The sequence below is a fragment of the Diabrotica virgifera genome, chromosome 9 (assembly GCF_917563875.1).
Source record: "Diabrotica virgifera virgifera chromosome 9, PGI_DIABVI_V3a".
In the NCBI taxonomy this organism is placed as follows: domain Eukaryota; kingdom Metazoa; phylum Arthropoda; class Insecta; order Coleoptera; family Chrysomelidae; genus Diabrotica; species Diabrotica virgifera.
Genome location: NC_065451.1, coordinates 191,106,539 through 191,126,664, shown reverse-complemented (window position 1 = coordinate 191,126,664; position 20,126 = coordinate 191,106,539). Strand labels below are relative to the sequence as shown.

The 20,126-nt window shown below is 33.0% G+C and overlaps 1 protein-coding gene across 2 annotated transcripts; it reads left to right on the top strand.

Moving 5' to 3' along the window:
* Window positions 1-18,421, top strand: LOC126892910 (aprataxin). 2 transcript variants are annotated; one of them, XM_050662767.1, is made up of 3 exons: window positions 1-131; window positions 8,150-8,549; window positions 18,174-18,421. In XM_050662767.1, the coding sequence occupies exons 2-3, from the start codon at window positions 8,153-8,155 to the stop codon at window positions 18,326-18,328; spliced, it is 552 nt and encodes a 183-aa protein (XP_050518724.1). In that variant the 5' UTR covers window positions 1-131; window positions 8,150-8,152; the 3' UTR covers window positions 18,329-18,421. The 2 variants fall into 2 exon arrangements, with proteins under 2 accessions (XP_050518724.1, XP_050518723.1); XM_050662766.1 differs by lacking the exon at window positions 1-131 and adding an exon at window positions 275-418.
* Window positions 18,422-20,126: the final 1,705 nt, after the last annotated feature.

Sequence of the window (20,126 nt, the reverse complement as noted above, 5' to 3'; positions counted from 1 at the left end):
CAGTTAGATCCCACTCCCACTCCTTGTATGACAGATTGTAGTGGTAGTCAAATGGTTATTAAAAAATGGATGGTAATAATAATATAGTGATAAATAATAAAAAACGGATACAGTACATATTTTAAACACAGGTAGGCAGATACTTTTTGACCCTATCGACCCTATTAAATCCGTTATTATCTTTCCACTATTAAAATTATTTTTCCGGTAGATGTAAGTTTAGACAGAATTATAAAAAGATAAAAGGATTTTTGACATTTGTTGTTTGGAGGTTATGTATATCAGCTGTAAGAGCTAAGAGCTGTAAATATTTGTTTTGATTCGAACAAAAAATATGATTTAGAATATTATTGCTATTTCTGAGAGTACAATATCGACTACGATACTCAGTGTGTTAAAAGTTAAACATATTTTGCAGGTAATCACGTTGAAAAATTCTTTATTCTAGTGTACCAGCTTTATAGGCCTTATCATAGTGGAAAAGGGTGTAATAAAAAGGCAGAGCATAAATTAAAATTAAATCACATATTTTGAGGCCAAAAATAGTTTGATTGAACCTATCTCTTAGTACAAATGTGCACATAAAAAAGGTTACAGCCCTTTAAAGTTAGAGTGAAAATCGCTTTTTTCCATTATTCAAAAACCAGTAGAGATTTTTTTATTGAAAATGGACATGGCAGGCATTCTTATGACAGAAAGATCTTAAAAAAAATAAAAGTGAAATTTGTGCACCCCATCAAAATTTTATGGGGGTTTTGTTCATTTAAACAGCCCCAATTATTTGTGTATGTTCCAGTGGCGGTTCCATTTGTCTTAGGAGGGAACTTCTAACGAAACACCAACCAAAAGACATAAACATGATAAACCCAAAGCACATAAAGAATAACTTGCAGTCCGTCTAATTTACTTACCGTGCATGTCATTATTTACGTTAGAGATCTAAGTTGACATTGTTACCCAATTACAAAAAATTCTTGAATTCATTTTAAATCAAATACATCACATAATTTTTGCGGAAGTGGATTATACAGCAAAACAAATTAATATTCAATGTAAATAAATAATAACTTTAGAAATAGAAAACAATAATTAAGTTATAATCTTATGTTAAAGTACATACTAAAAAGAGTAAATATAAAGAAACAAATACTTATAGTAAAGAATAAAAACAAATATGAAGTGTCATCACTGCAACTGTCAAATAAATGTTACTAATTTATGCCAAAATATCACCTTCGTTCGATTACAGTTACAGTGTGTTCTGAACAAATGTGCTTCATAAAAACGCTTTATAATCCATTTATACAAATTAAATGAAAAATATTATTGTGTATTTCTTTAAGTTTACATTGATAGAAATATTTAATTATTTCTACGCGTACATAATAAAATATGTCTTGTGGCTGTAATGCCAGTGTACTCGGCAGTACAAGAAGTTGTACTTCATCAGATTTAGATATGTACGTTTTGTACTTCATTCTTGCTTAGATTTTTCAATAAAAATCAGTATTATACCAACATTCATAACACTTTTCTCATTAACCCTGATATAATGTGTCTAATGTACTAATATATTCCGTTTACTCACAGTTTTTGCTTCCAATTTTAAAGAACTTCTTGGATTGATATGAAATTCGGCATACACATAGCTAATATGTCGAAGAAAAAAAGTGATATTGTGCTGATGTGTGCTTTTGCTCTGGGGTGAATTTCACCCCTTCTCTTTGCTAATGATCAAACCGAGGTTGGCAATCATCATAACTATTTTAATTTTTGAGGCAGTAGCTCTAAATAGTTGTTTTGAGCGGCATCCAAACCATTCTCTCAGGTTCTTCAGCCATGAAATTCGTCTTCTTCCAATGCTGCTTCTGCCATCTATCTTTCCTTGCATTATGAGTCACAGGATGCCATACTTCTCCCGCATCACATGTCCAAGATATTGTAGCTTTCTTTCTTTAATTGTAAGTTCAACTTCCTTCTCTTTGCCTATTCTTCTCAGTACTTCATTGTTTGAAACTCTATCTACCCAGGAAACCCTCGTAATTCTTCTATAGGTCTACATTTCAATGGATGAAATCAGCAGGTCCATCCCTTCTCGGGGGATGAAAAAAATTTACGTTCACAATAAGTCCGGAAATGAATAAACTGACTAATTCTAAGCAACTTTTGTGCTATAGCGTTTTTTCACTTAATACTTTTTGAGTTATTTGCGAGTGAATACGTTCATTGTTCAACAAAAAACAAAAAACTTTTTAGACGGTTTTCGCAAAAGTAAAGAAACACAGAGTTGGTACAAAAAATAAGTATTTTGTAGAAAAAACATATATTTTTTCACCCCCGAGAACGGGTGACACTCACCTCCAATTTAAAAGCACACATCGGCACAATATAACTTTTTTTCTTTGACTTGTTAGCTGTTTGTATGACCCGTGTTGAGCTGGCCCCCCCCCACTTGCAAAAATCAGAAAACAAATAGCCCTGATTTATGAGCTATTTATGAGCTCTCATATTCCTCAAACTAAAAATTTTGAGCTCGTTCCACAGAGCAGGAATTTGATACTTTAGTGGGGGGGGCTGACTCAGCCCCCCCCACTACTTAAAAATAGGAATATTGAATCGGTTTTTGCGGCAGAATTACGAGCTATTTATGAGCTCTTGGAATTATATAGTTTCGATTTTTGAGCTCATCCCCTTCACCCCCAAACAACCCTTTAATTGATTTAACTTAAGAGAAAAATGCTGAGAAAACTTAAAATATACCGTATTGAGGATATAATTCCTATAGCGTATATACTCTAAGAATAAACTATTAAATCACGTGCATTTCGATTATTGAGCTACAACCCCTTCGCAAGAAAACCACCCTATCTTCCCGGCTTAAGAGAAAGTTGTGCTTAAAATGCATTAAACTAATTATTTGACGACGACATATCATTGAATAATTTATAAGCTTCGAAATTACGCGAATTTAGATCAGTAAATTAAAATTTATTTTGTACAGTGCAGTCACTGAAGGTAAAAATCAACAATTATCTTCAATTTCGGTGAACCTTCATCGATTTTCACGAAAATTGGTCAGTGGTTAGAGGATACGTCAAGAAACAAAGGTGACATGGTACCACCTTGCGCCTTTACTCTGAAGGTGGATACCGCCCCTTCTCGGGGGTGAAAATTATTTTATTAAAAATAACTGCACAAATCAATAAAAGAACAAATTAAAAGCAAAATTTATTATATAAAGTTAATAAAATAAGTCAATACTTTTTAAGCTATTAAAGATCAAAGATTTTAATTATTCGTGAAAAAAATGCATGTTATGAAGCGGTTTTTCGTAAATCACTGAAAAACTGTAAGTTTGTACAAAAAAGTTAATAGTAGTTTATTTCGTAAAGCTTATATTCTAAGAATAAACTCTTAAATCACGCGCCTTTCGATTATAGAGTTACAACCCCTTCGCAAGAAAACCATCCCATATTCCCGGCTTAAGAGAGAGTTGTACTTAAAATAATTTAAATTAATTATTTGGAGACTACATATCGTTTAATAATTTATGAGCTTGCAAAATATACGCATGTCAATTATTGAATTGCCATTTTCTTTCTATAGTGCAGTCACTGAAGGTAAAAATCAACTATGACCTTCGATTTCGGTAAATCTCCATTCATTTTCACGAATTAACAATAACAACTTGGGGTTTTAACCTGGGGTATATGTCACCCCTTCTCGGGGGTGAAAATTACTTTATTAAAAATAACCCCACAAATCGAGAGAGGGACAAATTGTAAGCAAAATTTGTTATATAATGTGATTAAAATAAATTAATACTTTTTGAGTTATTAAAGATCAAATATTTTAATTTTTGTGAAAGAAAATGCATGTTTTAAAGCGATTTTTCATAAATAACTCAAAAACTGTAAGTTTTTACAAGAAAGTGTTTATCACTAAAATTGAAGCCAATAAAAAATATAATAAATTGCTTACTTGAAAAACCCTTTAATGTTAATTTAAAGTAAGTTATTGGTAATTAAATGTATATTTTTTTCTGCGACTGTTCAAATCTAAGGATTCAAGCTTAAATAACGGGAAAGAGATGCATTTTATAACACTTAGGTACTAAATACTTATCAAAGTACTTAGAAATACCTATCCAAAATGAGCTCCAGAAAAAGTTGATAGCATCAAAATCCGCTCACCAATTTTCGTGAAAATGAATGCAGATTTACCGAAATCGAAGGTCATAGTTGATTTTTACCTTCAGTGACTGCACTATAGAAAGAAAATGGCAATTCAATAATTGAGATGCGTATATTTTGCGAGCTCATAAATTATTAAACGATATCTAGTCGACAAATAATTAATTTTTAATTATTTTAAGTACAACTCTCTCTCTTAAGCCGGGAATATGGGATGGTTTTCTTGCGAAGGGGTTGTATCTCAATAATCGAAAGGCGCGTGATTTAAGAGTTTATTCTTAGAATATAAGCTATACGAATAAAACTATCTACTATTAACTTTTTTGTAAAAACTTACAGTTTTTCAGTGATTTACGAAAAACCGCTTCAAAACATGAATTTTTTTCACGAATAATTAAAATTTTTGATCTTTAATAACTTAAAAAGTATTGACTTATTTTAATAAATTTATATAATACATTTTGCTTATAATTTGTTCTTTTATAGATTTGTGCAGTTATTTTTTATAAAATAATTTTTCACCCCCGAGAAGGGGCGGTATCCACCCTCAGGGTAAAGGCGCAAAGTGGTATCATGTCACCTTTGTTTCTTGAGGTATCCTCTAACCACTGACCAATTTTCGTGAAAATCGATGAAGGTTCACCGAAATTGAAGGTAATCGTTGATTTTTACTTTCAGTGACTGCACTATATAAAATAAATTGCAATTTACTGATTTAAATGCGCGTAATTTGAAAGCTTATAAATTATTAAATGATATGTAGTCGCCAAATAATTAATTTAATGCATTTCAAGTACAACTTTCTCTTAAGCCGGGAAGATAGGGTGGTTTTCTTGCGAAGGGGTTGTAGCTCAATAATCGAAATGCACGTGATTTAATAGTTTATTCTTATAGTATATACGCTATAGGAATTATATCCTCAATACGATATATTTTAAGTTTTCTCAGCATTTTTCTCTTAAGTTAAATCAATTAAAGGGTTGTTTGGGGGTGAAGGGGGTGAGCTCAAAAATCGAAACTATATAATTTCAAGAGCTCATAAATAGCTCGTAATTCTGCCGCAAAAACCGATTCAATATTCCTATTTTTAAGTAGTGGGGGGGCTGACTCAGCCCCCCCAAAGTATTAAATTCCTGCTCAGTGGAACGAGCTCAAAATTTTTAGTTTGCGGAATATGAGAGCTCATAAATAGCTCATAAATCAGGGCTATTCGTTTTTTTTTAATTTTTGCAAGTGGGAGGGGCCAGCTCAACACGGGTGTTTGTATGTCAAATTGCATGTCAGGTCAAGCGGTTCTTTAAGATTTGGAGGTTTTGCAATATTTTGCAGTGAGTGAATGGACTCAAAGAATGAATATTATTCTACTATATAGGGATAGGGTGTCCCAAAAGTAGCTGGACGGTTGAATATCTCGCGAAATATACATCGGATCAAAAAACTGAAAAATACGTTTTCAAAAAATTTCTATCGAATGACACCAACTACGACACTCCCCTCCATACCCTTGAGGTGTTGTGGGGGTAACTTTAAAATCTTAAATAGGATTCCACATTTTTTATTGCAGACTAGGATTCCTTACGCAAAAATCAGTAACTTTTATTCCAGACAATGTTTTGAATTGCGCTAGATGGCGCTATAATCGGAAAAAAACTATTTATCCTGGTACCCTAGGTAAATTATAAAAACGGTGTATTATCTCGAGAAATACACTTCCAAATGAAAAACCAAAAAACACGTATGTATTAAATATTTTTCAAAAACCTATCATAACATGTAACACTAAACACGACTCCCCCCGCTCACCCACGCAGGTGGGGTGGGGTTAACTTTAAAATCTTAAATAGGAACCATAATCTTTTATTGCAGATTTGAATACCCCATAAAATGTAAGCAACATTTATTCGAGACATTTTTTAGATTTGTTGATAGATGGAGCTAATAAATCGTATTTTTCCAATTACAGCGCCATCTATCAACAATTTTAAAAAATGTCTCGAATAAATATTCCTTATTTTTTCATGAAGAATCCAAATCTGCAATAAAAACGGGGCAACGGGGGTTCCTATTTAAGATTTTAATACCCCCACCCTACCTGGGATGGAGTGGCGGGTCGTGTTTAGTGTTATTCGATAGGTTTTTGAAAAATATTAAACACATGTTTTTTGGTTTTTCATTTGGAAGTGTATTTCTCGAGATGTTAGACCATTTCTATAATTTATAAATGTTGCTTATTTTTACGTAAGGAATCCAAATCTGTAATAAAAAATGTAATATAAAATAAATCCTATTTTTTAAAGTTACCCCCCACCCCACCTCCAGTGAGTGGAGTGGGGGGAGGTCGTGTTTGGTATCATCCGATAGATTTTTGAAAAATATTGAACACGTATTTTTCAGTTTTTCGATCGGATGTTCATTTCATGACATATGCGACCGCCCCGCTACTTTTGGGATATACCCATATACACACAACCAAAACTTATGTATATGGAATCATCTGATATTTTTTCTTATTATTTCATGCGAATTTAAAAAAACGAAAACACGAAGTCAAACAATGTTTATTTTAAAGCAATTGAATAACAAATACATAACAATTAAATAAAACAATAAAGTATTTAACAGACAAATTGAAACTAGTTGTTTAGTCAATAGCATAAAAAATTTCCATGTAAAACGAATAATGTTAAATTGTTTTTATTTATTTTTTTTTTGTTTTTTTGGTAGTCAGTGTTATCACCTCTGGTCCTTATGTAAACTTCAGTTTGCGTGGGCACGCTCCTAATCAAATTATCAACATTTTGTTGTGGTAGGTTGCTCCATCCTTCAAGAACAGCTTGTACTAGCCGTGCGGTATTTTGTGGATTATCCCGACGAGCTCTAATTTTTCTTTTAAGCATATTCCACAAATATTCTATAGGGTTAAGCTCGGGTGAGCAAGCAGGCCTCTCCAAACAAGGGGTACCTTCTGCTTGAATGATGTCTCTAGTCACTCTAATGGTATGTGGAGGTCCATTATCATGCAAGAAAATTAAATTTTCTCCTGTTGCACTTCTTCTAACTACACGTTATCAACATACCTGTGAGCAGTTAAAGTTGATTGGACGAGAATTAAAGGAGTTTTTTGACGGATCATAATTCCTCTCCAGAACATTACACTTCCTCTTGTATATTTGTGAACAGATCTGACAGTTTTCGTTCTTGCTTGTCTTCCTCGACCTGTAAGTACTTGATTTCGTGGGTCATCTGATTTTACACAAATCCTGACTTTCTGAAAATAGCAATTTTTGTCAATTCCCAATGTTCCAGTTTTGGTGGTGAAGACACCAATTTAGGCGATCAATCTTGTGCTCCCTGGATAACTCGGGAACCCATAACTGTCTCCTGCTGTATACTTCTTGGCACAAACTCTTCTTCTTATCATTTCAACTGAAACAGTTACACCTGTAGCTTCCAAAAGTTGCCTTTGGAGCTGCAGGTGAGAAATGGTTGGGTGTCTTCCAGCTTATTGGACAATTAAACGATTGTGGAGAGCCATTATTACTTTTTGGCGACTTTCCTTGCTTTATTTTTGAGTTTTCCTAGTTGCTGTTACCTAGCATAGGTTTTGGACAGAACGCCCTGTGTTACGCCTAGCTCTATAGCTATGTCCGTCTGAGAACATTACTTGCCCCACAAGACCAATAATCTTTCGTCGTTGTAAGTTACATAACCCCACATGAGGCATTTTTGTTTTTGGATGCAAAAGTTGGTGTATTTATTTTCGTTCAATTTGCAACTCAAGCAAATAACCTATACCGTACCGAGCTGTACTATCTGATTGTCTTAAGCACTTGTTTATTTTCAATAAAAACCTTTATTCTTCGCAACAATAACAATTTTTTTAAGAAATAAATTTTACTTTGAAATACATGGTGATTCCATATAAGTTTTGTTTGTAAATTACTTATGCTTTTCAGACAATGGCTAAATCTACTAAAACCTCTTGGCAACAAGGACTTGTTAAAAGAATGAACGATCCTGATGCAGTAGTCACTTCTGATGATTTAGTAACAGTGATTAACGACTTATTTCCTAAAGCAGAGGTACACTGGTTAGTCTTGCCCAAAGAAAACATTAGTTCCCTGACAGGATTAAAAAAGGATCACATAGACTTATTAAGACATATGAAAAGAGCAGCTCAAACAGCTATTAAGGAGGAAGGACACACAGATAAAAAATTCAAAATGGGATTCCATGCCGAACCTAGTATGTCCAGGTTGCATATGCATGTTATTAGTGATGATTTCAATTCCATGTGTTTAAAACATAAAAAGCATTGGAATTCATTTACAACAGATTTTTTCTTGAAACCAGAAGGTAAATATTTGTATATACTATTGTGTATCAATTTATCAATCAAAGATAGAATAAAAACTTTATTAATTTTAATGATAACGCGGGCACATAAATTTGATGCATCCTGTATATTGATTTGTAACTATTGTGACATTTATAATGCTGCTCACAACCCGGCCTATTTATTTCCGAAGCTTCTCGGCGTTACGAGAAAAGGCCAATCCTTACCAGGCCGTTCGAGGCGAGCGCTGCCGAAGTATATATAAAGAGCCGAAATTCGTCCGCAGGCCAGTCAGTGAATACTTTTATCGACGCGTCAATTTTATTGTTTGATCGGGTTTCTGAAATGTATGTATTTTTAAAGTAGATAAGTCGTATTTGTAAATAAATTAAATGTTAGAAAGTGTAAAATAAATTAGATATTGTTGTTAAATAAGTGTTAATTGTAAGTGTTACAAATAAACAATTTCAAGTAAGTCTTTTATTTATTTAATAATAATTAAAAGTCAATTCGCGTAATAGTTTTTAAAATAACGTAACACTATTTATTATAAGGTAGTTTTTAAGAAATGGGTTTATTTTTAATGAGTTTTTTTCCTGAAAAATAAAAGACATTAGGAAAGAAAGTGATATGAATATACAATAATTGTTCAGGGTATTTGGAGATTATAACGGTGCTTTGTTATGCACGAGGCCAAAAGCCACAGGTAATGATATCTTTAGATAATAATGTAAAAGAAAGTTTGGAATTTTAATCTCTTTTTGTTTAACCCCGAGTAAATTTTGTAGAATTTCCCGAAAGTAATTATTATGATGGTAGGAATATTTTTGAAAGTATGAGTGGGTTTTTTTCGAATGAAAAAAAAAAGAATGGGGAAGAAGAAATGTCTCTGATTGGTTTGGCAATTTGGAATGGGAAGGAGAAAAGGTGGAATTTTCAGATAGTTTTGGAAAGAGGGATTATTATGTGATCGGCATCGCGGAAGAGCAGTCAATGTTTTCGTGGATAGTTAAAAAGCAAGTACCAGTGGTTGTTTGATAGTGGAGAGTGGATCTGAAAAGTGGAACGAGAGACAGATCAAATTGAGAAGAAATACCTCTTTGATTCTGTATTATTGTGAGAAGGAGAGGAGAGAATTTTGGAGTTGTTTGAATCGAGTACTGGTTAAAAGAGGCCTGGCTCGTTGTTTTTTTTTTGGAGAATTAGTGCTGGTATGCTGCTGGATTGAAGCTTGAGAACGGAGAGGGCTTTGATGGGTAGCCTAACATAGTCAACAAGGGAGAGCTGTTAGGGTCAAGAGGAGACATCATTGTGAGTGAAGCAAAAGGTCAGTCAATTTATGTGAAAGATATTTTTATGTTCGGAAACTAAAATTTTGAGTAAAAGCATATGAATTAAGATTCCAATATTTCAAAAATTAAATAGGAAGTATAAGTAATTTTGCGAATACCTAAATTTGTTTGTTTAGCTTGTTTTATCAAAGTCATCGGGAACAAACCGATAAATTTTTATTTGAACTAGAATAAATTTAAGTGGTAAAAATTTCATATGGACAGCTATGTCCACACGTTTTAATTGATCGATTTTTAGAGTATTGATTTTGATAATAAAAGATATTTCTGTATGCTTATTTTATATTTCTATTTATTTTCTTTTCCTATTTTTCTTCCGATAAGAACCAACTAAGAGATACTGAAACCACGAGAGGAGATAAGTATAACATAAGATAATTTAGATATTTTTTTGTATTATAAAAAGGCACCCTGAGATTTTTTCTTAATTTTTTGTATGATTTGCGACAATTGGATAATTGATTAAATAATTAATTGGAGTAATCAAATTAAGACTAATTGATATAAAAGTAATAAAAAGTAGATCACAACAATGCATATACAAATGATTCCTTTACTCAACCGTGCTCTCCAGTTCTTTTTGTCTTGTCACTTGCTAGTCCCCTTCCTGTATATTTCCTCTTTTCATTGCTTCGTCCACTTCATCTCTGAAAGATCTTCGGGTCTGCCTCCCTTCCTTCTTCTCATCGGGCTCCACTCTGTTATTCTATTTTTTCAACGATTTTGGTCTGCTCTTATGTCATGTCCATACCAGGTTAAGATCTTCTCTTCGTTGTAGTCTATTATATCTGAGTTTATTCCCATTCTTTGCTTAATCTCCATGATATTGTTAAAAAACTGACTTTTCTATGATCTTTTAGTCACCAATGTTTAGTTTTAGTTGACTTTATGTATGTATTTTTAATAACTTACTTCTAAACAAATGAAAAACACTGAATTTATATCCTTTATTTTACAAACTACGATATTAAATTTATTTATTACACCAAATCTAATAATTTATCTACTGTTGTGATCTTGATTATTGATATGAGATAATATTTTTATATTTCATTTAATTTAATCAATGCATTAATAATAATCTAATTAATTTACCAGATCACATATCAATATGTTTTAAATCTCAGGGCTTTTTATAAAATTAATTACTTACATACGTGGCTTCTAAGTATTTCTTAATGGTTCCTAATCGGGATAGGAAAGAAAAGAGTAAAATAATAACACATATGGGTTACAATTGTAATCAAAATATTGTTTATTTTATTTAAATGGCAATCACTGCTTAATATTTGCTATATCTTATTTTTCTTAAACATAACATTTACACATGGGAATCTTATTTTCTTTTGATTTCCAATTGAAAGTTTTTATTAACATTTAACTATTATGATTTATCAGCAACAATTCTATTTAAGTTTGATGAAGCTTTTCTGATATTATTGATTATGTTTCCTCAATTTTAAATGTGGTATTTACTACGAAAAAACCCATACATTCATGTCCAAACAAATGAGACTGACCTTTTTCTGGTGCACTGAGAATGTCTTCACACAAGACCCGTTTCCTGCTATCCTTGGCTGCAATCAAAACCTCGTCCTGGCTGCCAGTAATGTTCTCCTCTGAAACTAGCTCGTATAGCTCTCGTTTCCTGCTTCTGTCGTGATGCTGTGTTCTACCTTTTTCGAAACTGCAATCAGCTACCGGGAACTCTTGGCTCAAGGAGGTTCTTTTACTCTCAACCTGGCCTACCCCTCGTTCTACAATAGATACTCCACACTCACGGAACTACACCGGCTTTCTCACTCTCCGTACACTACCGTCTACGACTCGACTTCACTTCTCGACAGCTCAAAACATTCTCCTCTCTATTTCTCATTCATTCCCCTACTTTCTAAATATCCCTTCCAGATTCACAAATCAAAATTCCACCACCAACTCTCATTCGCAGTATTCCTCAAAACCAATTTTTAAACTTTCTAAATATGCTTAATGGATTTCCAAAAAAATAGTTAATTCCCATTCTAAAATTACTTTCTACTAATTACAAAATTTAATGATCTATTATCTACTTTCACTAAGTCTTCTTTAGCATCGGCTAATGATTGAACCTTCCGCGAACAACGATAATGACCTATTATCGATTTCACTTTAGTTTTATTTTAAGCGCATTGTTCCGAGTATCGTTTAATCACTTCTTAAAATTAAATATAACAATTTGTTGTATACAGGTTGTTCTAAATTTATATGCCCGTGGTTGAGAAAATTGAAAATATTTTATATTAAATTGAATTCTGTTTATAATTATCTAATTTTAATTTTCATATCAAATAGAAATATAACAAATCCCCGCCTTGTATTCGATAAAATTTATCTGCATTTTTAAATAAATTTTCTCGAGGGCAAAACCAACTCCCTGTATATTTCCTTACTTTAATCTACGTCTTATACCCCTTCTTCTTGTATTACTCTAATTAGTCCCACCTGTAGAGTAATTGTTTCCTTATTTTCAGTGTCCTCATCCTGTGTTAGAGTGTCGGCTATTATGTTGTCTTTACCTTTTTCCCATATCAATCTTCTGTCTTTTTCCTCAGATTTTTCACATACTTTTACCGTGTATTCTGCATCCTCGTTTTCATATGCCTCCTCTTCAAATGTCACTGTTTCGATCATATCTTTTTCGCTTTCATTTGTTAGCTTTATTTCTTCTTCTCCTGAGCTCATCTCTTCTTTTGAGGAATCCCAGTTTTCTTTTGCTTTTGATACTCTCAATTTTTCTTCTTCTGGGCTCAACTCTTCTTTTGAGGAGCCACAGGTTTCATTTTCTTTTGTCTTTTTCTGACTTTTTCTCCCTTTTCTTCTTTGTCCTTGCTTCGTTGCCAGATTCATTTCCACTGTTTGTTCTTTACCTGATTCGTCCGTATTTTGTTTCTCCTGTTCCTTGTTCTGTTCTTCTTCTTTTTCTTCTGTTAGATTCATCGTATTATTTTTAAAATCTATCACTACATGTTTTTCTGCCAATTCGTCGACTCCTACTATCATGTCATGTGACATGTTTGGCATTATTACACATTGTAGTGCATACATATTCTTGCCCAGTCGTACCATTACTCGTATGCCTTCATTTATAGTTGCCAATGTCAGTTTGTTTGCGCCCACTAAATTTACCCTAGGTATTTTATAAATTAAATTTGTTAAGTTAACTTCTTCTATTAGTTTTCTGTTGACCAATGTTATTTCAGATCCAGTGTCTATCATAATTTTAATTGGTTTCTCGTTGATAAATCCATCCACAAATTTTAAATTAACTCCATTTTTCTTTTCGTTGTTTCCTGCCAATTTAATAAACTCCTTGGGGTGACAAAAGATTCCTGTTTGATTTTTGGTTTTTAGTGAGCGCCGTCGTGATAAAGACGCCGGTTGCTCATCGTTGTTTATATTTTCGTCATAATGTCTCTCTCCGTCATATTCATCTGTCTGGGTATTATTTACTTATCTTCTATTTTCTCTTGGTCTGTCGGATCTGTTTCGGTTTTCTCGATATCCCTGTTCATTTTGTCTACCATTATTTCTGTTTTCTTGATTTGAGCGTGTGGTGTTTCTATTCTGGTATTCTCGATTTCTGTCCTCATTCCATTGCCTATTTCTTTGTTCATAATTTCCTCTTCCGTTGTCTCTATTTTCGTTTTCCCTTCTGGGATTAAAATCTCGTCTTGTATAGTCCCTCCTATTTTGATTTCTATCTCTGTAATCTTGTGTTTCTCGGGGCCTGTAATCTTCTCGCGACCTTCTTGATTTTCTTTCTCTTAGACGTGATTCTCTTATTTGTAGGAATTGGCATAAACTATCTATGTTTTTGTAATTTTGCAATGTGATATGGTCTTCCAGCGTTTCCTCGAAATGTCTTGCAATCAGTTCGACTAATTGTTCCGATGAGTAATTATATTGTAAATGTTTTGCATTATTGTAAATTTGCAAAGCATATGTCCTTTCTGATACACCCATCCTATCATTGTATTTCCCATTTTGCAATTCTTTGTTAATTTCCAATTGTTGGACTTTTCCCCAGAAATAATTCAAAAATTTTTGTTCAAATTGTTGCCAACTGTCAAATTCTTCTTCTTTGCAATCGAACCATAGGCTTGCTTCATATTTTAGATGGTTTCTGATAGTTTCTTTTGCTGTTTCGAAATTTCCGATGTGCTGTATTTTCTTTTTCAGGCTATTTATGAACGGCACTGGGTGTAATTTTCTTACGTCCCCGCCAAACCTTATCTTCACGTCATCTGTGCTATGTATAACCATTTCTCTTCTTTCTCCGACATTTTGTTGAGTATTGATTTCCGCAATCTTTCTTTCCACTTCTTCTATGTCTGCTTGAATAGCGTTTTGCAACTTGTTTTCCAAACTTTCCATTTCTTTTTTCTGGCAATTCGTTATCTCCTTTATTTTGATTTTGATTTCTTTAATCTCTAACTCCTGTTTCTCGCTCTTTTCTGCAATCTCTTCTATTTTTTTAACCATTTCCTTCTTAATACTCTCTATATTTCTGTTGTTTTCTTCTATGGCTTGTTTTGTTTCCTGTTGATTGTCATCCATTTTTTGCTCCACTTTATCCATTTTCTTTGATGTTTCTTCCTGATTTTTATCCATTTTCTTTGATGTTTCTTCCATGGCTTGTTTCGTTTCACGTTGATTTTCATCCAGTTTTTGTTCCATTCTTTGTGACTGGAGTTGCATCATTCGTAATATTTTATCTATTCCTGATAATTCTTGCTGTTCTGATGCCATGATTGTCGTGTCTAAAATGTCTTCTTGGTCTGAATTATTCTCTTGATTTGAATGTTCTTTTTGTTTTTTGTTGTCTTTGCTTTGGCTTCTTGTCACAGACATTTGTTTTCAAGAAGTACTGTCCCCGCCAAATATGAAATTTTACTAGTATGTTACCAAGACGACTTTTTCTCACCCAAATATTATAAATTGTCAATAAATATATCAAATGTAATATCGTAAAAATAAAATATTAAATCAGTTATGTAAAATTTGTACCTAAAGAGATCTAAAATTTTATGTTATCAAATGTAAGTATCTCACTTTTTACCACAGGCATATAAATTTTCAAATACCGGCTTTACTCTTTCTATCCTTCAAATTTGCCACTAGAAATACTTTATAATGCCCCACGTTGGGCGCCAGTTGTTGTGATCTTGATTATTGATATGAGATAATATTTTTATATTTCATTTAATTTAATCAATGCATTAATAATAATCTAATTAATTTACCAGATCACATATCAATATGTTTTCAATCTCAGGGCTTTTTATAAAATTAATTACTTACATACGTGGCTTCTAAGTATTTCTTAATGGTTCCTAATCGGGATAGGAAAGAAAAGAGTAAAATAATAACACATATGGGTTACAATTGTAATCAAAATATTGTTTATTTTATTTAAATGGCAATCACTGCTTAATATTTGCTATATCTTATTTTTCTTAAACATAACATTTACACATGGGAATCTTATTTTCTTTTGATTTCCAATTGAAAGTTTTTATTAACATTTAACTATTATGATTTATCAGCAACAATTCTATTTAAGTTTGATGAAGCTTTTCTGATATTATTGATTATGTTTCCTCAATTTTAAATGTGGTATTTACTACGAAAAAACCCATACATTCATGTCCAAACAAATGAGACTGACCTTTTTCTGGTGCACTGAGAATGTCTTCACACAAGACCCGTTTCCTGCTATCCTTGGCTGCAATCAAAACCTCGTCCTGGCTGCCAGTAATGTTCTCCTCTGAAACTAGCTCGTATAGCTCTCGTTTCCTGCTTCTGTCGTGATGCTGTGTTCTACCTTTTTCGAAACTGCAATCAGCTACCGGGAACTCTTGGCTCAAGGAGGTTCTTTTACTCTCAACCTGGCCTACCCCTCGTTCTACAATAGATACTCCACACTCACGGAACTACACCGGCTTTCTCACTCTCCGTACACTACCGTCTACGACTCGACTTCACTTCTCGACAGCTCAAAACATTCTCCTCTCTATTTCTCATTCATTCCCCTACTTTCTAAATATCCCTTCCAGATTCACAAATCAAAATTCCACCACCAACTCTCATTCGCAGTATTCCTCAAAACCAATTTTTAAACTTTCTAAATATGCTTAATGGATTTCCAAAAAAATAGTTAATTCCCATTCTAAAATTACTTTCTACTAATTACAAAATTTAATGATCTATTATCTACTTTCACTAAGTCTTCTTTAGCATCGGCTAATGATTGAACCTTCCGCGAACAACGATAATGACCTATTATCGATTTCACTTTAGTTTTATTTTAAGCGCATTGTTCCGAGTATCGTTTAATCACTTCTTAAAATTAAATATAACAATTTGTTGTATACAGGTTGTTCTAAATTTATATGCCCGTGGTTGAGAAAATTGAAAATATTTTATATTAAATTGAATTCTGTTTATAATTATCTAATTTTAATTTTCATATCAAATAGAAATATAACACTACATAATTAAAAATTCAAAAATATACCGCGCCCGATACCTACATATCAAAGTACACCGACGTATTCAAATTTACAACTAAACCTCTAATTCCAAAAATGTCTATTTATATAGTTATGTACAATTAGTCTACTGATTTCCAGAAAAATCGAAAGGTAAATATTATTTAAAGAACAATATAAAAAAGGTTTATCGATGGCCTTCTAGACGCGCCGATTGTAACAAAAACAAGTTTCTATTTGTCTCGCCTGCAGAGAGGGTCAGACAGTTTGACAGAAGCTTCCGGAACGAAATAGGCCAGGTTGTGAGCGGCCTATAAATACTGTCACAATATTTATTCTATCTCTTCTTGTTACTCTGCAGCTTCTCCTTAGGAATTCCATCTCTGTTGCTCTTATTTTATTTTTGGTTTTATTATTTATTCTCCAGTTTTCACACCCATAAGTGAGGATACTTCTTGTCATAGTATTCTTCTTTTTGTTTTGATGCTGATGTTCTTATCCCTCAGTACCGGTTTCAATTTTCGTATCAGTCTCTTGTTTATCCTAGTCTATCTTCTTCCGTTGTTCCTTTATTTGATGGCTATTCCTTCGCACTTTCTTTTCCATGGTTTCATGGTTTTTTCAGGAATATTTTGAACAGGGTAGGGGATATTTAGCAGCCCTGTAGTAGGCCCTTTGTGGTCTTAACACGTTCGATGCCATGACTCATGACTCACGAGTAGCATCACGAAGGTTTTATCAAAGGTACCGATGACGCATAAGTGGCATCAGTAGTACTGTGTTACTAAATGAACAATTTAAGTACGTGGTACCAGCCAAGTGGCGCTTGTTCAAGATGGACTCCATATTCTAGGTTTTACTAGAGTATGTTTTATTTTAAATACTGCCCATTTTGATAGCTAGTTTGTTATTCTTGTACAGTGCTTTTCTTCACGTGCCATATCAGAATTATCCGACGTTGGAGATCACCAAATTGCGAAGGCTTCTCGATCTTCCGCACTATGGAATAATTGTCCTACATTTGATATCTGGTCCATTCACGAATGTTTTTTAACCAAGAAACGTGTTTTCTTCCTACACCTCTATGGCCCTTATTTACCTTGAAGGATCAGTTGTAGTATTTTATATCGATTTCCCCTCACTATATGTCCCAGATAAGACATTTTCCTGTGTTCAGTCTTTAGCAGTTCTCTATCTTTGTTGACCCTCTTTAGTACTTCTTCATTAGTTTTTCTTGCTGTCCAAGGTATCTTCAGCATCCGTCTATGAATCCACATTTCCAATGCTTCAATTGTGTTTATGTTTTTGAGAGAGTGCTTTTACTGTTTTTATTAATGTTCGTGGAACTTCGATGTCTTCCATTGCAATGGAAGGTAAATATTTAAATATCTAATTGTATTTCTTTATTCTTGTTATTTCGTATTACATTATGTTTGCTAAAATGTGATTACACTGCCATATTATTATGTGATTCACTAAACTAAAAGTGTAATCACATATGGCACATGGTTTTGTTCTCAATTGAGAGTCGAGATTTTCGATCTATAAGCCAATTCATTTCTTACTCTCAACTCAATTTGTTTCTTCTTCTTTAAAATGTGTTGTTTCCAGTTTAATGTAGAATCAAGATATAGCCCCAGGAATATCTTTCATTTCTTTAACCACTTTCCGATTTGGTCTAGGTGTTCTTGAAGTTTTAATACTGAAGCTGTTGGATCCTCTCCAGTTGCAAATATTGACTTTAACATGAATTATTTTTTAGATGTAATAGAAAGTTTAGAAACCCATGGAAAAGTTTGTATACTTACTCCAGCTCAATGTAAGACTCTTATAGCAGCTCCCCTGAAATGCCATAAGTGTGACTATAAGCCAAAAAATATGCCGGATTTGAAGAAACATATTTTATCACACATATAAACGAATATTTATTATTTTAAATTATTGTATATTATACTTTGTATTTGTACCGTGATACCAACTTTAGAAAAAATAATAAAAACTGAATACATAGATGAACCTTTTTATTTTAAAAATCCACAATGAAGAATTTCGTGTAGCTGGCTGTATACCATTAATTACAAATAAATTTAATGAAAAATTTATTTTATAAAAAGTATATTTATTTAAAAACCCTTAAAAGGGCTACAATTACCACAGAACGTTTTCGCTCTCTAAAAAGAGCATCATCTACAATTTTAAATACAGCACCTAGAGTCTTACAACTTTTTGCATTGTGTTCAGGATGGTGTCACGAAAAAAGTCTACTATAAAAAATTGGTAGAAATGCATAGTTGCATATTAAAGTGGAATAGACTCAGATGGGCAGGGCATGTGATACGCAGTAACGACAATCGCCTTATAAACAATGTGTTCTGGGAAAGGCCAGATGGAAGAAGATCTGTAGGACGGCCTAGAAAAAGGTGGAAAGATACGGTCAAAGAATATCTAGAGAAAATGGAAGTATGACAATGGGAATTAGTGGCATAGGACCGACAAACATGGAAGGCAATAGTAAACGCGGCAAAGACTCGCGAAGAGTTGTAACGTCATTGATGATGATGATATTAAAGTGCATAAACATGTCAAAATAAGCGTATTAAGGGCCGGATTTTGTTACTCGGGGTTTTTGTGGTAGCTGAACACGACTACGTCATCAGAACCGACCTCCGGAGCACCTAAAAAATATGGTTATATGTTCCACATGCTTCCCACATAAAGACATACACAAAATGACATGGATTTCACCAGATGGAACCACAACCAATCAAATCGACCATGTGCTGATAGACAAAAGGGCAGCTAGTAGTATCTCCGATGTAAGAACACGACGAGGAGCATGCTGTGGATCAGACTATCTTTTACTACAAACCAAATTTAGATGCAGAGTTAACAGGGAAAGAAACGAAAGACAACAAAGAACAAACAAACATAAACCTTTTTTTAAACACTTTAAAAAAAAGTTAAAATGAATTTTCCCCGAAAAGTGCTTAATGTTTTGGTTATTTCACATTGAAATATTCGATTTGGAATTTGACGAATAAGAAATTACTTTTCATTAGCTACAACTCTGCTTTCTACTAGGTTTTGCAGACTTCATATTATTATATAAATTATTTTTTTCACTTTCTTGTAAGCTATATTTTTGCTAAGAGTATTTTTTTGATAAAATAATTAGTTTTTAATTGCAAAAAACCGTCTAAAAACGGTTTTTTTTTTGTTGAAAAATGAACATACTCACTCGCAAATAACTCGAAAAGGATTGACTTAGTGAAAATCTCTATACAACAAAACTTGCTTAGAATTAGTCAGTTTATCCAAATCCGGACTTATTTTGAATGAATGTTTTCTCATCCCCGAGAATACCCTCAGGTGTATGACAAATTTTATGTCAATATAAGCGGTTCTTTAAAATTTACAACAAAAACCGTGAGTAAATGGACTATTATTAGTAGGCTGGTATTATATCAAAATGAAACAAACACAATAAAAGCATAACAAAATAAATTAAAATGCCTGACTACCTAAATATACTAATAAAATTTCGTGTGTGTTTAAACTGAATACTATTTAATTTCTCAACTTTTATTTTTAATTTTTGTTCTTTTGTGTCTTTGCTTTTTTTACAATTTTTGACCCCGGGTTTTGGCGCCCCTAAAGGATGGCGCCCGTGTGCATTGCACATATGGTAGCGGGGGCCCATAATGGTCACGTCATA